This window comes from Cajanus cajan, chromosome 1 (assembly GCF_000230855.2).
Source record: "Cajanus cajan strain Asha chromosome 1, NIPB_CcT2T_4, whole genome shotgun sequence".
Classification (NCBI taxonomy): Eukaryota; Viridiplantae; Streptophyta; class Magnoliopsida; order Fabales; family Fabaceae; genus Cajanus; species Cajanus cajan.
The window spans coordinates 65,271,846-65,295,892 of NC_138517.1; the positions used below are offsets into that span (position 1 = coordinate 65,271,846).

Sequence of the window (24,047 nt, forward strand, 5' to 3'; positions counted from 1 at the left end):
TAAACTATTATTTTCTATCGCGCTAGTTTCATCATAAGGTTACCAATTTAGGACGTTGTAGGGTGCCTAACACCTTCCTTACACGTAACCGACCCTTGAGCTCAATTCTGATTATAAAGGCCAAATTGACATTTTTCGAAAACCTTTTTCTTTTTTTGATGTTTTGAGTAAAACATAGGTGGTAATTCCTACGTATCATTTTTTAAAACCATTAATTAAGGATTAGTCTGGACTCCGAACATTCCTTAATTGGTGAGATTTTCAAACTAGAAGTTTAAACTATTTGTGGATAAGATCAAAATTTTTCGGGTTTCAACAATTATAATAAAAATAATAATAAAAAGTAAAAATATTAAAAAATTACAACTATATAAAATAAAAAACTATCTTAAACTATAGTGACTAAAAATAATTAAAAGAAATAAATATAAAGATAAAAGAGTTTATTTTGAACGAAGGTAAAGAAAGTAAAACCGTAAAAAATATTTTACCCTTGGATATATCAAAAAGAGATAGTGACAAATTAAAACCAATTCAGCTCGTAAACGGCATCGAATTGTATTGTAGAGTTTAGAAAAAAATAAAATACCACCGTGTTTCTCCAATTTTTTTTTCTCAGACGTCTTGCTTTCTTCATTGCATTTCCTCGTCTTTTCTTATGGGTACTAATTTCTCCCTTCTTTTCGTATTCTCTCTGTTTCTTAACATTCTGGACTCACACGCTCAGATAAAGCAGCTCTTTGTCGAAAAGACTTCGGGTTTATAACTTTTCCACCAAAATGAAAAAGAAAAAAAATGTTTTCTCTTTTTCCGGTTATTAATCGTTAATAGACCCAATGGAACTCATATATTTATTAGCAATTCCGTGCCGTTCCTGATTTTTTACACTCCGCCAGAGACTGAGGTAAGGAGTCTCGTTTTGAATTTATGTGTTGGGTATTTTAATTTTGTGCATATAAAATTACTGGAGTTGTTTGATTTGTTCAAGTGGAAAATTAAATATGTCATTCCTTGAACTGAAACCGCAATGTCTTGGTTTGTAAATTAAATGATTCTGTTGTTTTGAATCTGCTTAGGCAGCCCTAGACTTTTTACTCACTTTCTTGATCTGTAACTGGAATGGTGCTTACTATTACTTTTGTTGTTTGCATTCTCTCTCTCTCTCTCTCTCTCTATATATATATATATATATATATATATATTATTCAGAATGCACATTTAAAATACCATATGGTGTTCGTTTGTTCTGTCAGATGGAAAAAATTGGTGTATCGATTTCAGAGGTCAGGAATGTTGTCACAGGAAATTCTAATGGCGATGCAGTTGAAATGGAGGGTTTCAAGCAACGTGTTGATGAAATAATCTCGAAGGTTGATAAGGCAAGTATAGTTAGAGAAAATTATTACGTGACTGTGTATTATGTGCTTAGTTATCTGTTAGTTTTTGCCTTTTGGCAGGCTCAACTGGTAATAGGAAAGAATAGACAAGAGTCAAATAGAAAAGAGGTGTTCTTTAGAAACAGTATCCCTGGATCAATATGACCCACGGGGAAAGAATGCTGTACTATAGTATCGCTGGCTTGAGAGTGCCCAATCTCTCCTGCAATTCACAGATTTCCCTCCTTTCTCTATTTTCCTATTTGCATCTATTTTATTACATTCTGTTAGTTCACGTCCTTGTCAACTATAACAGTTTTTAACTACTTATTCCTCTTCCTCCTCACATACACTTTCAAAATGAATGGTCGCCTGTCAGTATTTAGCATTGGTTTATATTTGAGGGCATATTTTATCACAACCTTTTGAGCTTTTGCATTATTTATTTATTCATAAACTGGAATTCAATCACATGGTATGTGATAAGTAATAGATGTTATATGACTTTGATGGCTTATATTTAGGTAGCAATGAGATTAGACTTGAGTTTTATTTTTAATGTTTGCTTCTCCTTAAGTGGTCTGTGGAGATACTATTATTCATGTGGCTTGAATTTTAATTGAGTGTGTTTCATGCACCATGCAAACCTATCACCCAATAGTTAAGCCTTTGAGAAGGAGGCATTTTATGGCTTTTTGGCATGCATTTGTAAGCAATAAGGCATGCTGCTGCCTTTGTAAAAGCCCGACTAGTAGATGCCTTCATGGAATATTTAACTTGATGTGATGTTTCTCAAACCACACCCATCTACTCAGTACAAAATGGACAATCTGTTAGAGGTTGTAATTTTTGGGTTGTCTGCAGCTTTGTGCTGCCTCACTTAATGGACAGAATATTATGCATTTGGTGCATGATTAATTCGCATTTGATCTCTGATACATAGAAGTTCTTTGATAAAGAGATAGCTTGATGGAATTTCTTATAGTGTTAGGTTTGTGATTGGACACTAAGTCAAAAAGCTGCATAAGGTCTTTACGGAATCCCACCACTGCTCTAATTCTGTAAGTTAGTTTTTAAGCTTCCTATGTAAAATTACTTATGAAATATTTAGTGTATATAGGTTATAAACATATACTGCTAATTAAACTATAGTTGGAGGTATTTGGGGTTTATTTGTGTTCTGGTTAAGCCATTTTTATATTCTCCCTATGTTCAATTTGTGGGATTATTTGCCATCTTTGCCTGAGAACATAGGCTAAAAAGCCGAACTGTGTTATATTTGTTTTGTCATCATTTTCATTCATTAGTCTAAGTTTTCATCTCTTTATTACAATTTGGAGTACAGTAGCAACACGCATACGTCAAAGCTAAACAATATTGCATATTTTGGTGTTGGATTTAAAGAATCCAATTTTTTTTGCAGGGGTACAAGATATGCGCGTTTTTTTTTTTTTTTTTTTTTTTTTCCAAATACAACATAAAAAAACACATAAATAGCACTTCTTTAGGAAGATTCATTCCTTTATGTGTTTCAAATAGGTTGGTCAATCATACTTACAAATACAATGGTGTTTCTGTCTTTATATACAGCTGTGTGTGTACTTATATAGATAGAAAATGTAATCGTCCAGTAGTGTGGGAAATCCAGTCTTCAGCAAAGAGAATAGAAACAGAGGACCAGCAAAATGGTATTGTTAGAATGAAAACAAAATATTTATCACTTACTTCCCTGATGAATGTTTACATTCAGGGACTTGAAAGGTTTCTTTGGAGGCTGCGTGGAATCTCTTGCAGATACACCGGTACATCCAAGAATATAGAATGTTGGTTTGATGAGAACAAATTAAACCTAAGCCACAGTTTGTGAACAGAAAAATGAGAACTGCTCTTGCTCTTTTCACAAACTTTTATCTCTATATTGCTTTAATTTTACTGTGTTTAATTTCAATGTTAGTTGAAATATGAACCATTTATGATCGTTGTCTTAAATGCATATTCGTGATTGTGTTTTTACAATTGTATTGGTTGCAGCGAGTTGCTATAAATTTGTAAGTTTTATACTGGTCACAAATTTTCTGCTACTAAAATCTCCTTCAGCCAAATAATGCTTGTGTAAAGTTATGTTTGAAATGATAAATATAAATATTTAGTAAACCCTATAATACAATATTCAATAAAGATTTTAATATTTAAAGAATGAAAAGTTTCCTGCGTGTTCTGCGCTTTCAAGAGGCTTTTATTCTGTGTGTTGTCATATGTCTGTTTTTGATTGCTCTTGTTTAATTTTACAGTTCAATAAGTTTTCTTTGTTGTTGTTGTTTTTTATTTTTTATTTTTTATTTTATTTTTTATCTACAGCTTGAGCAGAAAGTACATGATATAGATAATTTTTACTCGAGTATGAATAAAATGCAAACAAAAATGCCTAAAGGTAACTCAGCTACAAAGGATAAAGATAAAGAGAAATATATTCCAAGCATTAAGAAGCAACAGCAGGATGCCTCACGTAGAGAAGCGGCTGCTTCAAAAAGAATGCAAGATCTCATACGCCAGTTCGGCACAATACTACGCCAGGCAACTACTTTTAATTTACCATTGATGTTTGTGTTGATATTCTGCATTTTTTTGAAACAAGTCATCTATGTGCACCTATCTGTTCAAATGTTAATTGTCTATTTATTTAGACATGGTTTTTGTATGATTTTCCGAGACATTTGTTCTATCATCAAGTATCTATTTGCATTCATGGTCATGTAATTTTGAATTTCTTTTGCATCATCTACATCAATTCATGATGATTCCAAGAACCAGGTAACAATCTAAACCTAGGATTATATACATATAATATTTTCATGTTTAAACTCTAGATCTTTGTTTCCTTTAAAAATATAGGTGTGTTCTTTTGAACTTTTGTTTTCTTTTTTCTGCTCTTTCATTGGGCTTGAGAGAGAATACCATTTATCCTATACAAATATATTTTTCTCTAGTATATGGACAGTTGTATACAACTGTCACTCTGGTTTTATGTTACCAACACAGTTATAACCGCCACACTTCAGTTTGCCTAGTTTCTGCAACTATGTGTAGCATACGTAATAGAACTAGGTTCAATTTTACAATCTATCATAAATAATACAAGATTGATCCTCTGAAATTCTCTCTAATAGGGCTTTTATTCCAAACAATTTAGTTTGATACGTTGATGTTGTAAATAATAGAAATATCGTAGAGGATCCAAGATTTGTTATTTTATTTCATAGTTTCCTTTTATTCAGAATCTATATTTTCCTAATTTAGGGACAGTTGTTCCCTTATAATAGGAAGATGAAAATAATGTATTTTTCATGTTTGAAATTAGTAAAATACTCAGCCCCTTCATTTTTCAACTTGGTATTAGAGCTCCCAATCTTGGGAGCTTTGTTTCTGCTACTGCTATACCCAAACAAGGATGTCATTGTCGTTCTATGCATTGCTGTTGCTATTGCTAAGATCGGTGGCAAGTCAGGCAGGTGAAAGTTGGATGTAGCTGCCACTCTTTGTATTGTCACTATGCATGCTGATAACGACGAGCCAGGAAGGTGTGCCCTTAACGAGCGACCTTCGCACTTGAAGTTTTGGGGCATAATCCTGTCCCATGTGCTACCTTTTGTCCTGGCGTGTGTAGGCCATGCGTTCTCTTCCAATGAGACCCACTTACCGTTGACCACCTTGGCAAGGTCATTGGACCCTATCCAGCCCATTTCAGGGGCTGGTGTTGTCAAGATCTGTGTCGTTTGGTCTAGATCTAACTGAACTTCTTTGGTTCTTGTTCTTGTAGGTGGTGATGACTGGGAAGAAATTTATTCCCTTTGGTGCCAATATATTCATAGAGTTCTTAAAGGACATTCGAAGTTGAGTCATATTGATGGAGGGGGTCCTCTCCTTGATGACTCAAAATTTGAGGCACGAGACAATGAAGATTCTCTAATTATGATCTAAATGTGACACTCAATGATTGTGGGAATAAGCTGGAATTATTTGTTTCATACCTTTGCACGAGTGATGTGGGATGATCCAAGTCTGACCTTCTCCTTAAAGGATTTTGTTGCCTGTTATGGTATTGAAAGTAGGATCTTAATACAAAGTAAGGTATTGTCATCGTATCGAAGTATCAAGGAATTTAAAATGGATTGTGGATTGCATTGGACTAGTACCAGAGTTTGAAGATGTGTAAAAATGATACCACAGCTCCTGTAGAAGTTGTGGAGAGAGGAAGATTTTTAAATTTCTCCATGGCATAAACCCATAATACAATTTTATTAAGGTACCAATCTTGAAAAATGAGGAACTTCCATCATTATCTGATGTATTTTATACTGTACATAGTGAAAAGACTTAGAGATTGGTCATGCTTGATAGTGGACACTTCAACATAGGTTGAATTATGGCAAAGGGGGGGGGGACCCTACAAGGGCTCAAAATATGTAAATCACGAGTTCTCTAATTTTGTTACTAATAATGGAATGATTCATGGACTGACATGTAAATATCCCTCAACAAAATGGGGTTGCAGAAAGAAAAAATGGTCATCTTTTAATTGTCACATCCTTATTGAAAGGTTACCTATTCGTGTCCTAAATAGTATTAGTCCTATTGAATTCATAATGTCTTTTGTTCCTTCTTCCTTACTATTAAGTTTACAGTATCATGTATGTGGACGTGTTGTTTGTTCATTTTCATAATCCTCATAGGTAAGTTACATCCAAGGGCAATCAAATGTGTTTTTATTTGATGATAACCACTTTTAAGATCAACTTTGGAAAATATGGTTGCACTATGAAGTTTGTCAAGTATGTCATCCAACATAGGGATTGGGTGCCTATATTTAATAATGATGTTGTTGATAACCCTACAATCACAACACATTTTTCATTTGCATCCTTTTTGGGTACCAACAACTAGAAATGACAAATAAACTCGTATCCGTGGGTAATACCTGAACCTGTCCCGACTTTGACGAAAAATATCCAGTTTGATCGGGTACGGGTAAAACCCGATATATTAAACCGGGTACGGGTATATACTTACCCACTCCATACCCGTCCCCGTCCCTATTCTCGGTTTAATACCCACCCTTGATTTAATTGTGTTAAAGAATTTTAATATTTTATTATGTGTGATTATTTATTATAATCTGAAACATTTATAGTTGTTTAATTATTAAGAAGTCTCTTGATTAAAATATGAGATAGAGAAACAACCTAATTATAATTGTAATGTAATGGAAAAATAATTTAAAAATATTGTGTATTTTTTTTGCATAAAAAAATAATAATTTTTGACGGGTACGGATAGGGGTACGGGCATATCCGATACTCGACGGGAACGGGGATGGGGATGAGGATGGGGATGAGTTTGAGTCGTGGGGACAGAGACGTGTATCATGAAACCCGTACCCGACCTGTTTCGTTGCCATCCCTACCAACAACACTGGAACAACACAAAGACTAAGGCTCTTTTGAATCCAATCCTTCTTTAACAATTTATGCACTTGAGATTCTATTTCTTTTATTTCTTAGGGGTTAGTCCTATAAGATGACCTATTGGATAGGTTTGCTCTAAGGACTAAATCTATTTGATGTTCTATTCCTCTTGGAGCTGGAAGTCTCTTAGGGCCTTTTTGAGGAAATAGATAATCAAATTCTTTTAAAAGTTTTTGAACCTCTTGAGGTAAAGTCTTAACCTCACTCTTTGTGGTAGTGCAAGCTTTTATACCTTTGCACAAGAGAAGGTGAAGATGTTGTTCAAGATGGAGAGTCTTTTTTATATCACTTTTTGTTGCAAAATAATTTTCCTTCTTGACAACTTTGGAGAGTATACTATCCTCCACAACCTTTTCTTTTCCTTTTTTCTTAAGCCTTTTTGAGTTGTGTTTATAGTTGATCCTCAACTACTTGTGGAGGTGAAAAAGGATGCAATACAAACTTCTTGTTCTTATATGTGAGGGTTATCTTGTTGGTAAGGCTATTATGAATAACTTTCTTATCAAATTGTCTTAGTCTTCCCAACAAAATATGACTAGCTTCCTTAGGTACTACATCACATAAAACATCATCTTTATAGGTTCTTATGGAAAGTGTCACCATCACTTGTTGGTCAACTACCATTTCCTCCTTGTCATTTAACCATTGAAGCCTATAAGGCTTTAGGTAGGGAATGATAGTGAATGCTAACTTGTTAGTTGTTAAGCAACCTTGTATTACAAACGTTGCAATCAGAACCACTATCAACAATGAGAGAACAAGTTTTGTCTAAAACTTGGCATCTTCTATGAAATAAGTTCTCTCTTTGTGATTGAGTTAGTTCACAAGGTTGACTTTCAAGAAGCCTCCTAACCATCAAGAGATCACCATCACATGGATAAGTTTTCTCTTTGCTAGAAAACTTCCCCCTTCTTCTTCACTTCCACTAGAGGTGAAGGAAGAAGATGTAGTCCCCTCTTGACTACTAATGTGGTCTATGCCTCTTAAGACCATGGTATTCTTGGGGGACATTGAGAGACAATGTGACCTCTCTCTAGAACTAGTGTTGGGCATTTCTTTAACTTGAGAGGATTTTCCTTTATCCCGTTTTTCATTGGATGGTTCATTATTAGGATAACTCTTGGAGGAGTACCCTCCTTTTTTGTGGTCCTTCTTGTAATATGAAGAAGATGAGGATTCCCTCTTGAGAGAGGATTTCCTCTTGATTTGTTACTCAACCTTTATGCATAGTTGGACTAAGTCATTGATGTCCCTATATGACAAGAGCTCAATTTTATCCTTTATCTCAATGCTCAAGTCACTAAGGAACCTAGTTATAGTGGTTCTCTCTTCCTCCCTTATACTTGCCCTTATAATGTATAACCCCATGTTTTAACACATGTTCTTCAACTACATTGGAAATATGAGATTCTAGTGTGAGGTTTATAAGGCCTTTGGGTCTCCAACTACACGAACTAGGTTTTGTGGTGTGGTTCTCCCAAGGTTATTGATGGAAGAAACTTGGAGAAGTGATTGGAGTTTTCCTCCTAGCTCCATCTTCATTATCCAATCTTCCCTTGGGGTTCAAGTTCTTCACGGAAGCAAGGTTCAAACTCTTGGAGTTTGAAGAAGCAACATCAATGGCGTGGCAATCTTCTTGAAGAAGAAGTGATGAACCAAGGCACAAAGGAAGGATTCCTTTGTGAAGGTTCTTAAGGAGAGAGTGTTCTCCACGGATTTGGACTCTTGAGAGAGAGAGAATTTTCTGAATTCTAATCTCATAAATGTCAAAAGTGATTACAAAGCCAAGGAAAAAACTTATATAGAGTAGGGAAACTTATGGTCCAAGCTAGACTAACTATGGTTCAAGAGAACCATGGTTATTCAAGCTTGACTGGCCTAGTTAGTTTAGGAGGCTTGTGGAGCAAGCTTCTAACTTAGAAGCTTGGGAAGCAAGCTAAGTTAGAAGCTTGTAGCATAAGCTTCCTAAGTGTGTAGAAGAAGCTATGCAATTTGGCCAAGGAGAAGTGCTAGGCGGCCAAGGCTTATTTTCCAACATTTAATCCAATCCAAAATCTTGGAATTGGTTTAGTTAGGTTCACCAAATGATGGTGAGACCTAGCTAAATCAATTCCTTGGAAAAAATGGAGGAAAACAAGTCCAATATGTAAAATTTAGCCTAGGCCCACTTTTGGCCCAATTACTAGTTGCACCTACGCACCTTGCTATTTATCACCCCACTTCTGCTACGGAAAATATGAAAATGAGTGACCCTTAATACAAGGTCAAATGGAGCAAAAGTCTCCAAGTAACATACCCTAAATAATCAAAGGAAAATCCTAAAATAAAAGAGAGTGCCCCACAACTATAAAGGCAAACTGAACCTATACAAAGAACTACTATGTACAAAAGAGCTAGACCATCTCTTCAAGATGTGATGGCCCACATGAAGAGTAGCTTGGGCTTAGAAAGCCCACTAACCTCCAAGCTAGCCAATCCTTCCTGTGTGCTCCTAGCCATAGTTCGAGTAATTGAGCCCTTGGACCATGGTCCATCGGTTATTATCAATAGGTATCAACACCTTCCACCATGTCTTCCAACTGCAACTGAGCGACGCAGGTGGTGATGCCAGTATTGTAGTGTTTGCTTGGGACTAGTCAAAGGGGCTTGTGCACAACCAGTCTACATGGGTGTCGGGGTTGTGGAGCGTGGTGTGATGTTAGGATCCCATTCCATGGTATGGGACTTGAGTCCCACAGTGGAAGTATGGGATTTTAGTGTATGGTTTATAAGGCCTTAAGCTTTCCAACTACATGAGCTAGCTTTTGTGGTGTGGTTCTCCCAAGGTTCTTATTAAGTTCTAGTTGATTATGATTGCAAATAGTTGAATATTTGTATTGAGGCTTTTGTTTATGTAGTATTTTACTGTATTTGAAAAATGGGCCAACTTTTGAGCTATTTTTTTTTTTAAAAGAATCAACAAATTTTTCAAAGATGGATAGAGAAATCAGCAATTCACCTTCAATGGCTTGTTGACCTAGTTATGTTGATTTTTACTGATAAAGTTGAGTAACTTATTGTGCCCCCCTATCTTGGATCATTTGCTAGAACCAACTTTCATTTAATGCTTCTATTATATAGGAAGAATCCTGTTCACAAAACAATCTACGCAAACTATTGTTATATTTCGTTTGGTGATGTCATGTTGTTTGATTACTTGCAATTCCCTCTGTTATGTAATCTTTGTAGATTGAGTAGTTTAGACTTCAGATTTTGTCTCTTCTAAAATTACAAAATTAGTTCTTTAATAATTGTTCTTCCGCCAGATCACGCAACACAAGTGGGCTTGGCCTTTTATGCAGCCTGTGGATGTAGAGGGCCTTGGTTTACATGATTATTACGAGGTATGATTAATATATTCATACAAGTTTCCCCATGTTACATTAGCATTTCTATGGCCTTCACGGGGTATTTCATTACTAATATTCACAGACTTCAGAGCTTCATGTTCTTTTTTTTTTTTTTTTTTTTTTATGTTGAGGTTTTCTTATATTTTGTTGTGTAAGGTATGTTAAGAGAGAGAATGAGAGACATTTGATAAATTGTGTGTTTGATTTATACAATAGAGCCTCTTATTTATGATGATTCATAAATAGAAAAATAATAGGTAGCCTTATTTACAAAATTCTAATTACTATATTTGCATAAGTTCTAATATGTTTACATAATCTTTAACACTCCTCAAGCTGGACCACAAACTGACATCAATCCTACTCGACTTAGAACAGTCTTCCACAGCCACAAATCCCTCCTTTGTTGCACATCGGTCAACATGACCTTGGCCTCTAAGCCAAAAATTGATGTCAGAGGCCCAATAATCTTAGTTGCTCCTATCCAACTTGTTAACGAAGAGAGAGCAGAAACATGGTGAAAATGGAGGCATCAACCTTGGGACGGATAGAATTCACCATGGGTCAACGGAAACGAGAGAGAAAAGGCTATGAACTGTGCCAAAAAGGGCCAAAAGGTGAATCACAATACCCCAAATGGACAAAGAGAGCCTTGATCGGGCACGAGCTTAGGATCTGTTGAGTGGTGGTGACAGTAACCAGAAATGGTGGCGCACATGGCTGTGCAGTGGAGCTGTAGTGAGGAGAGAGAAATGTGATATACATTTGTTGTTTGTGCAGGCATGTCACTGCTTTGATGGCAGTGAAACTTTAGTGCCTTTCCAGTCTTGGGAATGCACTTGATCTGGCAGGTGGTCACTGAAAAACATGTCAGAAATGTGGTTGCCAGGAAGGAACTGTGTTTGGGACATAGGAAAATGAGAGAAAAAGGTGGCCAATAGTAGAAACACTACTATAGATTGGAGAGAAAGTCAGAAAACACACTTTATGTTAGAAAATTTCACCAATGGATAGGGATAAGGTTCAGTGGGAGTTCACAATGTTGTTAACCTCATAATTCTAGATAGGATCTAGAAGGGTGTCAAAACTCTTAGGGATCGAAAGATCACCCTTAAATGCAAAATTATAGTTATGTATCTACTTTGCATAAAAAGATATACATAAATGACGAAAATAACCTCTAAATCACAACATTAAACACTTAAATTGAAAAATTATATTCATAATGAGTTATAAATTCCAAATATAATACGTAACAAAATATACAATTCAACATAATTTCTTAAGTCACAACACATAAGTTCATAATACATTCACAAAACATAAGTAGAATAGTTGTTAACCAGTTGTTCAAAGTTAAGACTCTGTAGATTCAAAAAAGAGGTGAAAGTGGTGGTGGCACAGGGTAGTGCGGCAGTTGCAGTTGGCAGCAGTGGAAACAACTTCGGGTTGCAAATGAAGTGAGAAGCAAAGGAGATTGAGTCACGTATGAATGATAAAATGGAATTTGGGGCTTTTTAATCCGTGTCAAAAAGTGACCAGACCCGGAAATTCAGTTCTGCTTGCCTTGCTGTGGATCAATGATCTCACAATTATACTTGCAATTCTATTTTAATCCCATTCATCAGCAATCCCACGAGTGATTCAGCACAGAAGTTGTGGCTTAACTCATAGGATATTATGATCCTATGACTTAACTCGCTAGCCTGACTACAGTGATGTTCATGGAGTAGGGTTACCTCTCATCAAGCGCTAGATACTTGTTAAGAGAGGCAGAAAATGAGAGGCAATTGATGAGTTCCCTGTGTCTAATTTACATAGAAGAGGCTCTTATTTATTTAGTCATAGATACAAAAAATAATGTAGCTTATAATATCCCTAATTACAATATGTACATAATCTCTAAGATTATAGAAATGTAATTCTTTCGCTTTTCTCTAAAATAAACAAATACTATCCCTCATCATATTTTGAAATACAAGTATTCTTGTGATTGATTCTTTCATTCAGTAGTGTGTTTGTGGAATCTGGTTTTCCATATATTTCTCTTTCCATGCTTTGATTGAACTGTTGTACATGTTGCTTGATAGGTCATTGACAAGCCCATGGATTTCTTTACCATTAAGAATCAAATGGAGGCTAAAGATGGTACGGGATATAAACATGTTCGGGAAATATGTGTTGATGTGAGGTTGGTTTTCAAGAATGCTATGAAATATAATGACGAAAAAAGTGATGTTCATGTGATGGCAAAAACTTTGTTGGCAAAGTTTGAGGAGAAATGGTTGCAACTTCTGCCTAAAATTACTGAAGAGGTAACTTAATTCCAATGAATTGTTTTTTGAGACCACTTATTGTGTATGATGAAGATTACTAATTTAGAAATTTTGTGATTCTATTTCATAGTGGAAACTTAGATATTTTTTTTACAACATTGTCTTGATACCTCTTATCATATGAGGTTATTAAATTGTAGGAAACAAGACGAGAAGAGGAAGAAGCTGAAGCACAATTAGCCCTGCAAGCTGCCCAAGAAGCAGCTCAAGCTAAAATAGCTAGAGACTTGAGTAATGAGGTATTTGCATTTTATAAGAGGTTTATTAAGTATATAATATGGGACCATGACAATTTAATCAAACAATCCATAAATCTTTTTCTTAAAGTGTATTAACGATACATCTGATTTGGGTTTATTGGAGTATACGGAACACTTGAATATTGAAATAGATTGGCCAAAAAGGATCAGTCTTACTGATCTGTATATTTTCCTTATATTAAGAGAGATAGTGATTTGGGTTACAAGAAGAAAAGGCTACAAAGTAGGCTACAGAGTCTAGAAGCCTAAGTAGTCACATCAGAATAATACAGTAAATATTTAAAGAAGAAGCTTTCTAAACAAGCTATTCTAACATTAAGATGTCTGTCTTTTCAGCTGTATGAAGTTGATGCAATTTTAGAAGAGCTACGAGAGATGGTTGTTAAAAGATGCAGGTTAGTTGTTGCATCATATGTTTTATAAAAAAATAGATTCAAAAAATAACCTTTGATATATTTTGGTCTGAATTTTTGAATGTTGTGTTATGAAATTGTATGCATGCTTTGGCTGATAGTTCTGGGTAACATTATAAATTTATAATTGTTGGAGATCTCATATCAACTATTGAGATGGCCAAAATAGTGTATATAAATATAAATGGGAAACAATGTTCACCTTACAAGTCGATTTTATGATGTTGACTTATGCCCAAACCAGCATTCTAAAATCTCATGGATTGCTTCTTATCTATATACACTATTTTTGTCCTCTCACGAGTTGATATGTAACCTCCAACATACTCTTCTCACACCGATAATTAGACATCTGGAGTGTCAGGCTTTGATACCATGTAGGAATTGTGTGTAATGCTTGCACAAATTGATTTATTTATAATCTAGAGAAACCAATAAGTTGGGAAATAAATCCCTCAAAGTCTTCTATACATTGTTCTCTATTTACAGTAAATCTAATCATATATTTAACAATAATAAATCCATTCCTTCACCTCGATTTTTATAATTTTTTTTAATCGGTAGACACGTTTCTTACCTGCTGTCAGAAATAATATACAATTATTGAGAGCAAAATAATCTATGTGAAAAAATAATTATTTATCTGCATATTGTCATGTGTTAGATGATTTGTTGTGATTATGTTGGCCCTTGTTAGTTGTAAAATCTGAAAAATTTTGTCTCAAATTAATCCTGATTTGTGAATGTTAAAAAGGAGGGTACTGGATACCTGAGTAAGTTATCAACATTTACCTTTCTAGTTATTAAAGGAGATACCTAGTTTTAATTCAGATTAGTGGTGTGATTCACAATTCAATGTGTTATGTGTGTAGTTTGTCATGAAAGTTTTGATCTATGTTGTGATTCAGGAATTGTGTGGATTGTTGTACACACACCAATCTTAATCATAGAGAGAATACAATAAATGATAAAGATACTAATCTCTAATATTATGAAAACTAATCTAATCATATCCCTAATTGATAGTGAGGATAATAACCATAATATCTGTATCCACAATATCTGTAATATATCCACAATATCTGTAACAAGGTATATTGGTGCTGTCCAAGGAGGTGACAAAAGCCCTGTATTCTTGTGATAATCTCTCAAATTATTTCCAATTGGGTGTTGGGTGCATGACCTCATCCCTTTTCTCAAGGCAATAGGTATATCCAGGTCATTAATGTTGGAAATATCATTTTTTAAATTTGATAGAGAACTAGGAAAGGATGTGTGACTTGTGTGAAAATTTTCAGGTTCTGAATTTTAGTCAGAATCTTGGTTTTGCCTTAGAAGTGTGTAGGTTTCTGCCTCCTTTTGAGTTTTTTTCTTTCTTGAGTACACTTGCAGCTTTTTATCTCTAAGAACATTGAATTCTCAAGTACCGCAGCAGGTAAATTATTGGATTCACATTCAGGTTCTGCTCCTAATTCTGGTGCTAGATCTGTCATAGATTAGGTTTTAGGGCCAAGTACAGGTTCAGCAATGGCAAGTTCTGAAGTTAGTGGAGCTTGTATATGAATCTCCCAAGGTTGGTATTCACTAGTATTCTTGCTCTTCCCCTGAATGCCTCGCTTGGGGTAAAAGGGTTGGTTTTCAAAACATGTAACATCATGGTATGGTAGACTTTGAAGGACAATAACACTTGTATCCTTTCTTGTTCGGAAAGTATCCAAAGAATATACATTTCAAGCCTTTAGGATCAAGTTTGCTTTAAAATTTGGTTTTTGGTCAAGTACAAATGACGTACATCCAAAGATTTTAGGTTGAAGTTTTGAAAGGAGTTTGGTGTTTGCGTATATGGACGATAGAGTTTCATGGGGGGGGGGGTTGTAAAGTTGAGGGTTTTGGAAGGCATTTTATTTATTAGGTAAGCTGAAAAGAGGACAGATGCACCTGAAAGATGACTTGGCACAATAGCTGATAGCATGAGTGATCTTGTAACTTCCATGAGGTGCCTATTCTTCCTCTCTGCAATTCTATTTTGTTGTGGTGAGTTCACTCATGAAGTTTGGTGCCCAATTCCATGCTTGAGGAGGTAATCACCAACAAATTTTTGTAGGTACTGCTTCTCATTGTTGATTCTCGAGATTTAAATGTTGGCTTGAAACTAAGTTGGGATCAATTTATGAAAATTACCAAAATTCTTCCCCAATTTTGACTTCTCTTTCATAAGGAACACCCATGTGGTGGTAGTAACTCATCTCTTGACTAAGCGAGATGAGACTTTGCATCAACTAATGCATAATCTAGATAGCGCACAATAGGTAATGCAACATTATGCAAACAAACATCGTAGGGAGGTCACTTTTCAAGTTGGTGATATGGTGTATGTTAAGTTGATGCCTCATCATTAGAATTCACTAGCTAAACTAGTCAATCCTAAGTTATCTGTCGGCTATTATGGTGGCTTTCAGTTTCGTTCCCGAATTGGTGAAGTAGCTTATAAGCTTCCGTTGCTCGAGACTTCAAGAATTCACCCCTATTCCATGTCTCCCAACTTAAAGAAGCCATTGGAAGTCATCAAATGGAACCTTTCCTTCCTCCTGCACTTGAGGTAGATGATTTTTCCTTTATGGAACCTGAAGATATCCTTGCTACTCGAGAAACAACTAAAACTGGACAAAAAGTTTGTAGGTTGAAAAAGGATTTGTATGGCGTCAAACAATCTCGTCAAGCATGGTTTGGAAGATTTACTCAAGCCATGAAGCCCGTGGGATACAAATAGAGTCACGGTGGTCATACTTTATTCATAAATCATTTTCTTGATGGCAAACTAACCCTTCTCCTTGTGTATGTAGATGATATGATTGTTGCAGGGGATGATGAGTTTGAGAAACTAATTCTAAAAGAAAGACTGTCAACTCATTTTGAAATGAAAGAGTTGGGAAAACTTAAGTATTTCCTTGGAATAGATGTTGCATACTTTAGAAAAGGGATGTTTATTTCTCAAAGGAAATACATTCTTGATCTTTTGAAGGAGATAGGAAAACTAGGGTGCAAGACCATAAGGGTGCCTATTGAGCAAAATAACAAGATTGAAAGTGAAGAAAGTCCACCTGTAGAGATGTCCCAATACCAAAGATTGGTAGGGAAGTTGATATATCTATCACACACTAGGCTTGATATTGCTTGTGCGGTTAGTGTTGTCAACCAATTTATGCATGACCCTCGTGAAGGACACCTTCAGGTAGTTGAGAGGATTCTCTAGTATCTAAAGTCAAGTCTAGGGAAGGGATTGTTATTTGAAAGAGAATGTTTATTGTCCATGCAGATATACACTAATATTTACTACAGAGGGTCCATCGTAGATATAAGATCCACTTCCGATTATTGCATTGTTCTTGGTGGGAATCTAGTAACATGGAGAATCAAGAAGTAGAATGTAGTTGCTAGATCTAGTGTAGAAACTAATTTTCGAGCTATTGCACATGGCATATGTGAAGGATTAGGGATGAAAATTATTCTTGATGACCTTAAAGTTAAAAACGAGGTCCAATGAAGTTGTTTTGTGATAACAATTCAGCTATCAACATTGCTTATAACCCAGTTCAGCATGAGACAACAAAACATAGAGATTGATAGACACTTCATGAAAGAGAAGTTGGATGGTGGCCTTATAGTTACAGCTCATATACCTCCAGGAGTTCAAGTAGCAGATGTCTTTGCAAAGGGACTTCCTAGTGCTAGATTTCAAGATCTTATTGGCAAGTTGGGAATGATTGATATTCATTTACCAACTTAAGGGGGAGTGTTGTAAATATCATAGATAATTAGAAGATCTAGAATATCTCTAAATATGTTTAGATATTTGTTTCCCTATTTCTTTATTATTATTATTTCCTTATTTAAGCATGGTCATTTACTCTATAAGAGGGATATTAGAGAATGTACAAAATACACAATTAATATACAGTTTCTTTTTCCAACTTGGGTTTTGGTCATTTTTGGGTTTCTGCCATTAATATGATCTCACTAATACAGCTCTAAATTTGCAATTTTGAGAGTCAAAATGAGTTTTTCGATTTTGAGCAAATCCAAGTTTCCATGCAAATTGGTGCAATTTTTTCACTTTGGGGATCCATGTCTACCACTGCCTCAATTCAGCAAACTGTTCAGCTGGTGACTACACCATTAGAAGTGCTTAGTCTTGATCATTCATCCCACAAAAGACTCATTTAAAGATTCCCTTGAATGCAACTACTTGTGCTGTACAAACATGCTGCTCTTTGCTAACATAGAGCTTACCACTTTTGTCATGCATGGCTATGCTTAGTGAATTTCTACCCAAACCTTTTTTTAGGCTTGTTTTCTCTACATTGTTTCTCCTTTTCGGCTTGCTCTAGTTTGGTTTTGCTTTATCTAACAATAACAACAGTTTATCTACTTTGCTTCTTGATTTGACTTCTTCAATTGTCTCAGATGTAGTTTAGCTTGCTAGTCTTCAGTCCCCAGTGCTTTGGCCTTGCATATTCAATCATGACCTCATGGGATGATGATCATTCCACCCATGTTTAATGGTGCCCATATTAAAGTTTAGTAAGCATTAGCTTTGTTTTGGTATAGTAGTAAGACTTGAAAAGGAGAATGATTTTATTATTATCATTCATACGTATTACATTTTCCTAACACCTATTTGTAACAATCTAATCTTCCAAAATAAGGAAATAAGGAAAAAAATATTCTGAAAAATAAACTAGAAGATTCTACAGATATTTTTTCTAATTAAGAAGATTTTCTTCTAATTACAACACTCTCCCTCAAGTTGGTAAATGAATATCAATCATTCCCAACTTGCCTACAAGATCTTGAAATCTACCCTGAGGGAGCCCTTTTGTAAAAATATCTGCTATCTGAAGTTCTGTAGGAACATGAGTTGTTATCACAAAGCCTCTATCTAGATTATCTTTGATGAAATGTCTGTCAATCTCAATGTGTTTGGTCCTATCATGTATTGGATTATGGGCAATGCTCATGGCAGACTTATTGTCACAATATAGTTGCACGGGGTTGTCCACCTTGACTTTAAGGTCATCCAAAATGATTTTCATCCAGAGTGTTTCACACATTCCTCGAGCAAGGGCTCGAAATTCAGCTTCTGCACTAGAACAAGATACCCTATATTGCTTTTTGCTCCTCCACGTTACTAGACTATCTCCAAGAAACACACAATACCCAGAAGTAGATTTTCTAGTAATAGAACCTGCATAGTCAGCATCAGTATATATTTTCATAGTCAATGTATCTTCCCTTTTGAATAATAGCCCCTTTTCTGGACTTGACTTCAAGTACTGGAGAATTTTGTCAATTGCTTGCATGTGTCTCTCTCTTGGATCATGCATAAATTGGCTCACTACACTAACTGCATAAGCAATGTCTGGTCTTGTGTGTGATAGATAAATCAATTTTCCAACTAATCTCTGATATTGGGCCTTCTCTACAGGAACACTTTCTTCACTTCCAATTTTGTGATTCTGCTCTATAGGAACTGTTGAGGTTCTACATCCCTGCTTTCCTGTTTCTTTGAGGAGATCAAGTACATATTTCCTTTGGGAGATGAAAATTCCATTCTTGGAATAAGCAACCTCTATTCCAAGAAAATACTTGAGTTTTCCTATCATATCATCTACATAGACAACCAATAGAGTGAGTTTACCTGTAGAAGAGTGCTTTATGAATAGAGTATGATCTCCTTGGCTTTGTTTGTATCCCAAGGAAACCATTGCTTTTGTAAATCTTCCAAACCATGCTCTAGGGGATTGCTCAAGACCATACAATGCTTTCTTTAGGAGACATACCTTGTTTCTTTCATTTTGCACTTCAAAACCTGGGGGAATCTCCATGTACACTTCCTCTTCCAGATTTCCGTGAAGAAAGACATTCTTCACATCCAACTGGTGTAAGTCCCAACCAAAATGAGTAGCCAAAACGAGAACAACTCGAACTATATTCATCTTTTCCACTGGGGCAAATGTCTCCTCATAGTCAATCCCATAAGAAGAGCTCTAGTTACTTCTAGAAGATGACGATTCTTTCTTTCTGCAACCCCGTTTTGTTGAGGGTGTTTACACATGTTAGTTCATGAACAATACCATTATGATACATGATTCACATATTCAGTACCATTATCAGACTTGATTCTTTTGATATTTTTTCCAAATTGATTTTGGACCAGACGGAAAAAATTAACAAAGATTTGAAAAACTTCTGATTTATTTTTCATAAGGTATGTCCATGTGACACGAGTACAATCGTCAATAAAGGTAATGATCCATTTGACTCCGGAAATAGATTCCACGACAGGTCCCAAACATCAGAGTGAATTAAATCAAATGGAGAAATACTCTTTTTTATTACTAATAGGATAGGATGCACGATGGTGTTTTGACAATTGACAAATATCACAATTAAAAGACTCAACAGACTCCTTAGTAAACAAATGAGGAAATGAGGACTCGAGAAGGTTGAATGAAGGATGCCCAAGCCATTTATGATGTAGCCATATTTGGGAATTTGCCCACGTCTCAGATGTAGCTTGTTGACTCATGATTTTTGTTTTCTTTTAGTCATCAAATTGCAATAGATACAACCCACTTTGCTCTTTAGTAGTTAAAATTGTCTTCCCCGTAGCAAGGTCCTGAAAAACACAATGAGTCGAGAAAAATGTTACCGAACAATTTAAATCTTGTGAGCTTTTGCACAGAGATAAGATTATTGGCTAATTGTGGAACATGTAAAACATCCTTTAATACAATAGATGATTCCAAAATTATATTCCTAGAGCCGCATATGGGTACACCTTGACCATTCGCAACTGTAATAAGTTGTTCTCCATTCCTTTTAATATATGATTTGAAGATCATATGAAAATGTGTCATATGATCAGTTGCTCCTGAATCAAGAATCCAAATACCTTGAGACACAGGACCCACAGTATAGAGAGAACTCTTACCTTTCATGGACAGATTACATGGTCCAGAGGGCTTACTTATTGATTCAATGATTGCTTTCAAACGATCTAGTTCCTCCTTAAATGCTTTCATCTCAAAAATCTGATGGTGGTAACGTAATGGATTGATTCGGCGACTTTGTCTGTAGCGACAATGATGAGTGGGCTACACCGGAAAAGGAGCAAAAACTCAAAAAACTCAGATCTACTAGAATCTAGGCCAAATGGGAAGTCACCGACCTGTGGAACGGACTTAGGAGGCTTCGGCGATCGGTTCTGTGAGAGCAGCGGCGAGTGGGTCTTGCCACAGCTAGGCGCATGGGACGTCATCGGAAAAGGAGCAAAACTCAAAACTCAAATCTACTAAAATATGGGCCAAATGGGACATTACTGGAATGGACTCAGGAGGCTCCGACGACTCTTTTTATGACGGCAGCGGCAAGTGGGTCTCATCGGAGCTAGGCGCGTGAGCTACATGCGCCGGCGACAGTGGCGGCGCGTGGCGGCGTATTTCTCGAAACAAATTCTCGCGTTGTGTTTGCCGGAGTTGGGCGCACCTTTCTGCCTTATCAACGACCCCAACGGCTACGGTGGTAGCCATAGTGACCGGACAGCGACGACGGTGGCTACTGTTGCAACAGAGATGGAGAATGGTTTTATTATTATCATTCATACGTATTACATTTTCCTAACACCTATTTGTAATAATCTAATCTTTCAAAATAAGGAAATAAGGAAAAAAAATATTCTAAAAAATAATCTAGAAGATTCTACAGATATTTTCTCTAATTAGGAAGATTTTCTTCTAATTACAACAGTCAGCTTTGGCTTGAAGGGGAGCTAAGGATATATGAAATTATGAAATTTTCTTGACCATATCTTAGACTCGGGATTATTTAGAATATATAATAATATCAAGATATGTCTTAGAATTATTTAGAATATCTAGTTTTTAAGTTTCCATATTTTCTAATATCTCTTTTATTGCTTCCTTATTTTGTTAGGATTTTGATTACTATAAACAAGGGTTGGTGCTTTAGGTTTTGAGAACATCCTCACATAATAACACATCATAATACTCTCCTATTCCTCCTATTAAGGGTCTTCATAGACTGAGTCAATCCAATAAAATATTAAAAAACCAATCCAAAAATTGAATAAACTAGAAACAAACAAATAAAAAAATCAAAATTTTTATTGGATTGGATCAGATTTGATTTTGAAAACTTAACCAAAACTTTTAACTAATTGAGTAATGGTACAAAAAGTAATTATCGAGTTTTTTAAATTTATTTTTAATAGTATTTACATATTGGAAGAGTTATACTACTATTAACTATATAATGACTTATAAATAAAATATTTGATAATCTAAATAAGTTTTATTATGTTTATTATATATCATATTGAAATATTTTTATTAAGTTTATTATATATCATATTGTTTATTTAATATTTTCTCTAAAGAAAATTAACAGTCAGATTAAAACCAAAAACCATACCAATCCAAACCACATTAAATTATCGAATTTAATTTTTAAACTAAACAAAGTGGATAATAAATTATGAAAACCAAAGTGATCAAATCAGATTAGAGGATCCTATACCTTAAATCCTATAATTTTCAATATTGTTGTGGATTTATTTAATAAAACAGTAATAGCATTTTTAGGTTTGAAAAGCACTTTTAGATATATTTTTATGATTTGAATGGAACATTAAAGTGCGTTTCAGTCGTTGAAAAATAGAAATCTGGGTCAAAAGATAAAGGGAAAAAAATATACCAAAATAATAAAAAATAAAATAAATGTTGCATTTGCCACATTATAGAAGTCCTATAAAATAATAGAATAAACCTCGAATTTGCTTCTCCAAATATTTTAAAGAACCAATTTGACGTCATTTTCATTTGATAGAAACAATGGTATATAAATATTGAATTTCGGAGCTATTTCATTTCTCAATCATATCGTTGGAGGCAATTTGATATATTTATAAATGGAGATCCAATTTGATGTTTCCTGTATCTTTTTTGGAGCATTAAAATGGACATTTAATGTTTTTCAACAGATTGTCTTTTAGCAACTTCATGTTTGACAAATTTTGCCTCTCATTCCTCTCCTCAACCCCAAATATTGTCACATGTCGTGTGAGTACATATTTGTCTTTAGTTAGCTTTGAGATATTGCGTGGACCATGTCTATGGAATAAAAAAAATCCAAATATTGTTATTTTCATCATTTAACAAATGAAAGAGTGCTTCTTCATCACAGAAGTGGTTTGCAAAAACTGTAGAATTTTGATAGCATGGCTATACACAACTCTATCCTTTGTATCATCCCTAACCTCTACATTGCTCTTGCTCCATGTGCATTCCAATTTTTCTTTATTTTTTTTTTAAATAACTCGGTAACTCCATATCATCTCTAACCTCCTCTTCATTGCTTTTGCTTCATCTGTATTCCAATTTTTTCCCTCTCTATAAAATAACTTTACCTTGTAACTCCAGAAAGCTAAATTTGAGAAAATTGGTTGCAGAAAAATGTCAACCGAAGAAAAGAGAAAGCTTGGAGATGCTCTTACCCGATTATCACCTGAAGATCTAAGCAAAGCATTGGAAATAGTTGCTCAAAACAATCCTGGCTTCCAAGCAACTGCTGAAGAGGTGGATCTTGATATGGATACTCAGGTCATTACATGTATATTTCAAAGTGTCATATCATTCAGTTTTTTCTTTTCTTTTTCAGAACATAAATAAAGAGAAAGAAAATAAAAAATAGAACTAAATTTGTTTTTAATTCTTGGATTGAATTACTGATATTCGTCATAAATTGATATAGTATGCTTATGTGTATATTGTGTTCCTTGAAGCAGAGCGAGTCTACCTTGTGGAGGTTAAAATCTTTTGTTAAGGAAGCTTTAGAAGTGCAGGGCAAGAATTCAGGAAGCATTGGTGGCAATGAGAACCAAAACAACAACAAAAAACGAAGAAAAGGGTTGTGTGATGCAACTGCTAAAACGAAGAAGACTACCAAGAAACCTACTTGAAGATCATTTGGCAGCTTTTAGATTGTCTCAATTATGCTGATGCTGAAGGAGTAATTGCAAGAAAGAAACCCATGAATTTGAAGGCATTTTCTTGTTGTGGCTAAAATTAATCTCTCATGCTAACCATAGTCTTTTCAAGTGGTTCCTTTCTACTCGGGAAGAAGACCTTGAGATGTAACACAGTAGTTTTGTGGTGGGACCCATGTATTATTCATTTCTAGTGATTAAATAGGATAAAAAGTTTCTCATACAATGCTAATTTGATTTTCATTTGTGATTAGAAATCAATGGCCAAGTCACGGGAATGGTGTATATTATCTTTAAATAATTTGAGTGTAAGGTCTGGTGTCATCTTTTGACTTGTCTTTCCATATTAGCTTCCATTTGCTTCAGGTCAGAATTCTTTACGTTTCTTTTAGAAATTGTTATTCTAGAATGTTAGAATTACTTCAAACTATCTATGTTATTATGAAGTATATGATATCAGAGATTTGGTTAGAGTGTTCTATTCCCATATATGTAAGCAGCGTGACAGAAGATTAAAAAAAAAAAAAACCGGACATATTTTTCGGTACATTCAAGTTTGGTTGTTGGATCAGGTAAAGTTGTAAATTAATTTGTGCTTTTTGTTCCCTAAAAAAATTCTTACGTGAATAACTTATTTTGTCCAAATTAAAGGGAAACAAATTTGAAGTTAGAAGAAAAAGGAATA

General features: G+C 35.0%; 1 protein-coding gene across 5 annotated transcripts; it reads left to right on the plus strand.

The window, feature by feature from the left end:
• Positions 1-533: 533 nt before the first annotated feature.
• On the plus strand, positions 534-23,686 carry LOC109813161 (transcription factor GTE6). 5 transcript variants are annotated; one of them, XM_020377296.3, is made up of 9 exons: positions 534-662; positions 1,254-1,379; positions 3,735-3,950; positions 10,204-10,281; positions 12,378-12,602; positions 12,764-12,862; positions 13,220-13,278; positions 22,826-22,976; positions 23,162-23,686. In XM_020377296.3, the coding sequence occupies exons 2-9, from the start codon at positions 1,254-1,256 to the stop codon at positions 23,333-23,335; spliced, it is 1,128 nt and encodes a 375-aa protein (XP_020232885.1). In that variant the 5' UTR covers positions 534-662; the 3' UTR covers positions 23,336-23,686. The 5 variants fall into 5 exon arrangements, with proteins under 5 accessions (XP_020232885.1, XP_020232884.1, XP_029130178.1 ...); XM_020377295.3 differs by lacking the exon at positions 534-662 and adding an exon at positions 669-904; XM_083061597.1 differs by lacking the exon at positions 534-662 and adding an exon at positions 2,362-2,437.
• The last annotated feature ends 361 nt before the right edge of the window (positions 23,687-24,047 follow it).

Coding starts and splice junctions, on each gene's coding strand:
- LOC109813161 (XM_020377296.3), top strand. CDS start 1,254: ATGGAAAAAATTGGTGTATCGATTTCAGAGGTCAGGAATGTTGTCACA. Junction 10,282..12,377: donor GTTTACATGATTATTACGAG/GTATGATTAATA, acceptor GTTGCTTGATAG/GTCATTGACAAGCCCATGGA. Junction 22,977..23,161: donor ATCTTGATATGGATACTCAG/GTCATTACATGT, acceptor TCCTTGAAGCAG/AGCGAGTCTACCTTGTGGAG.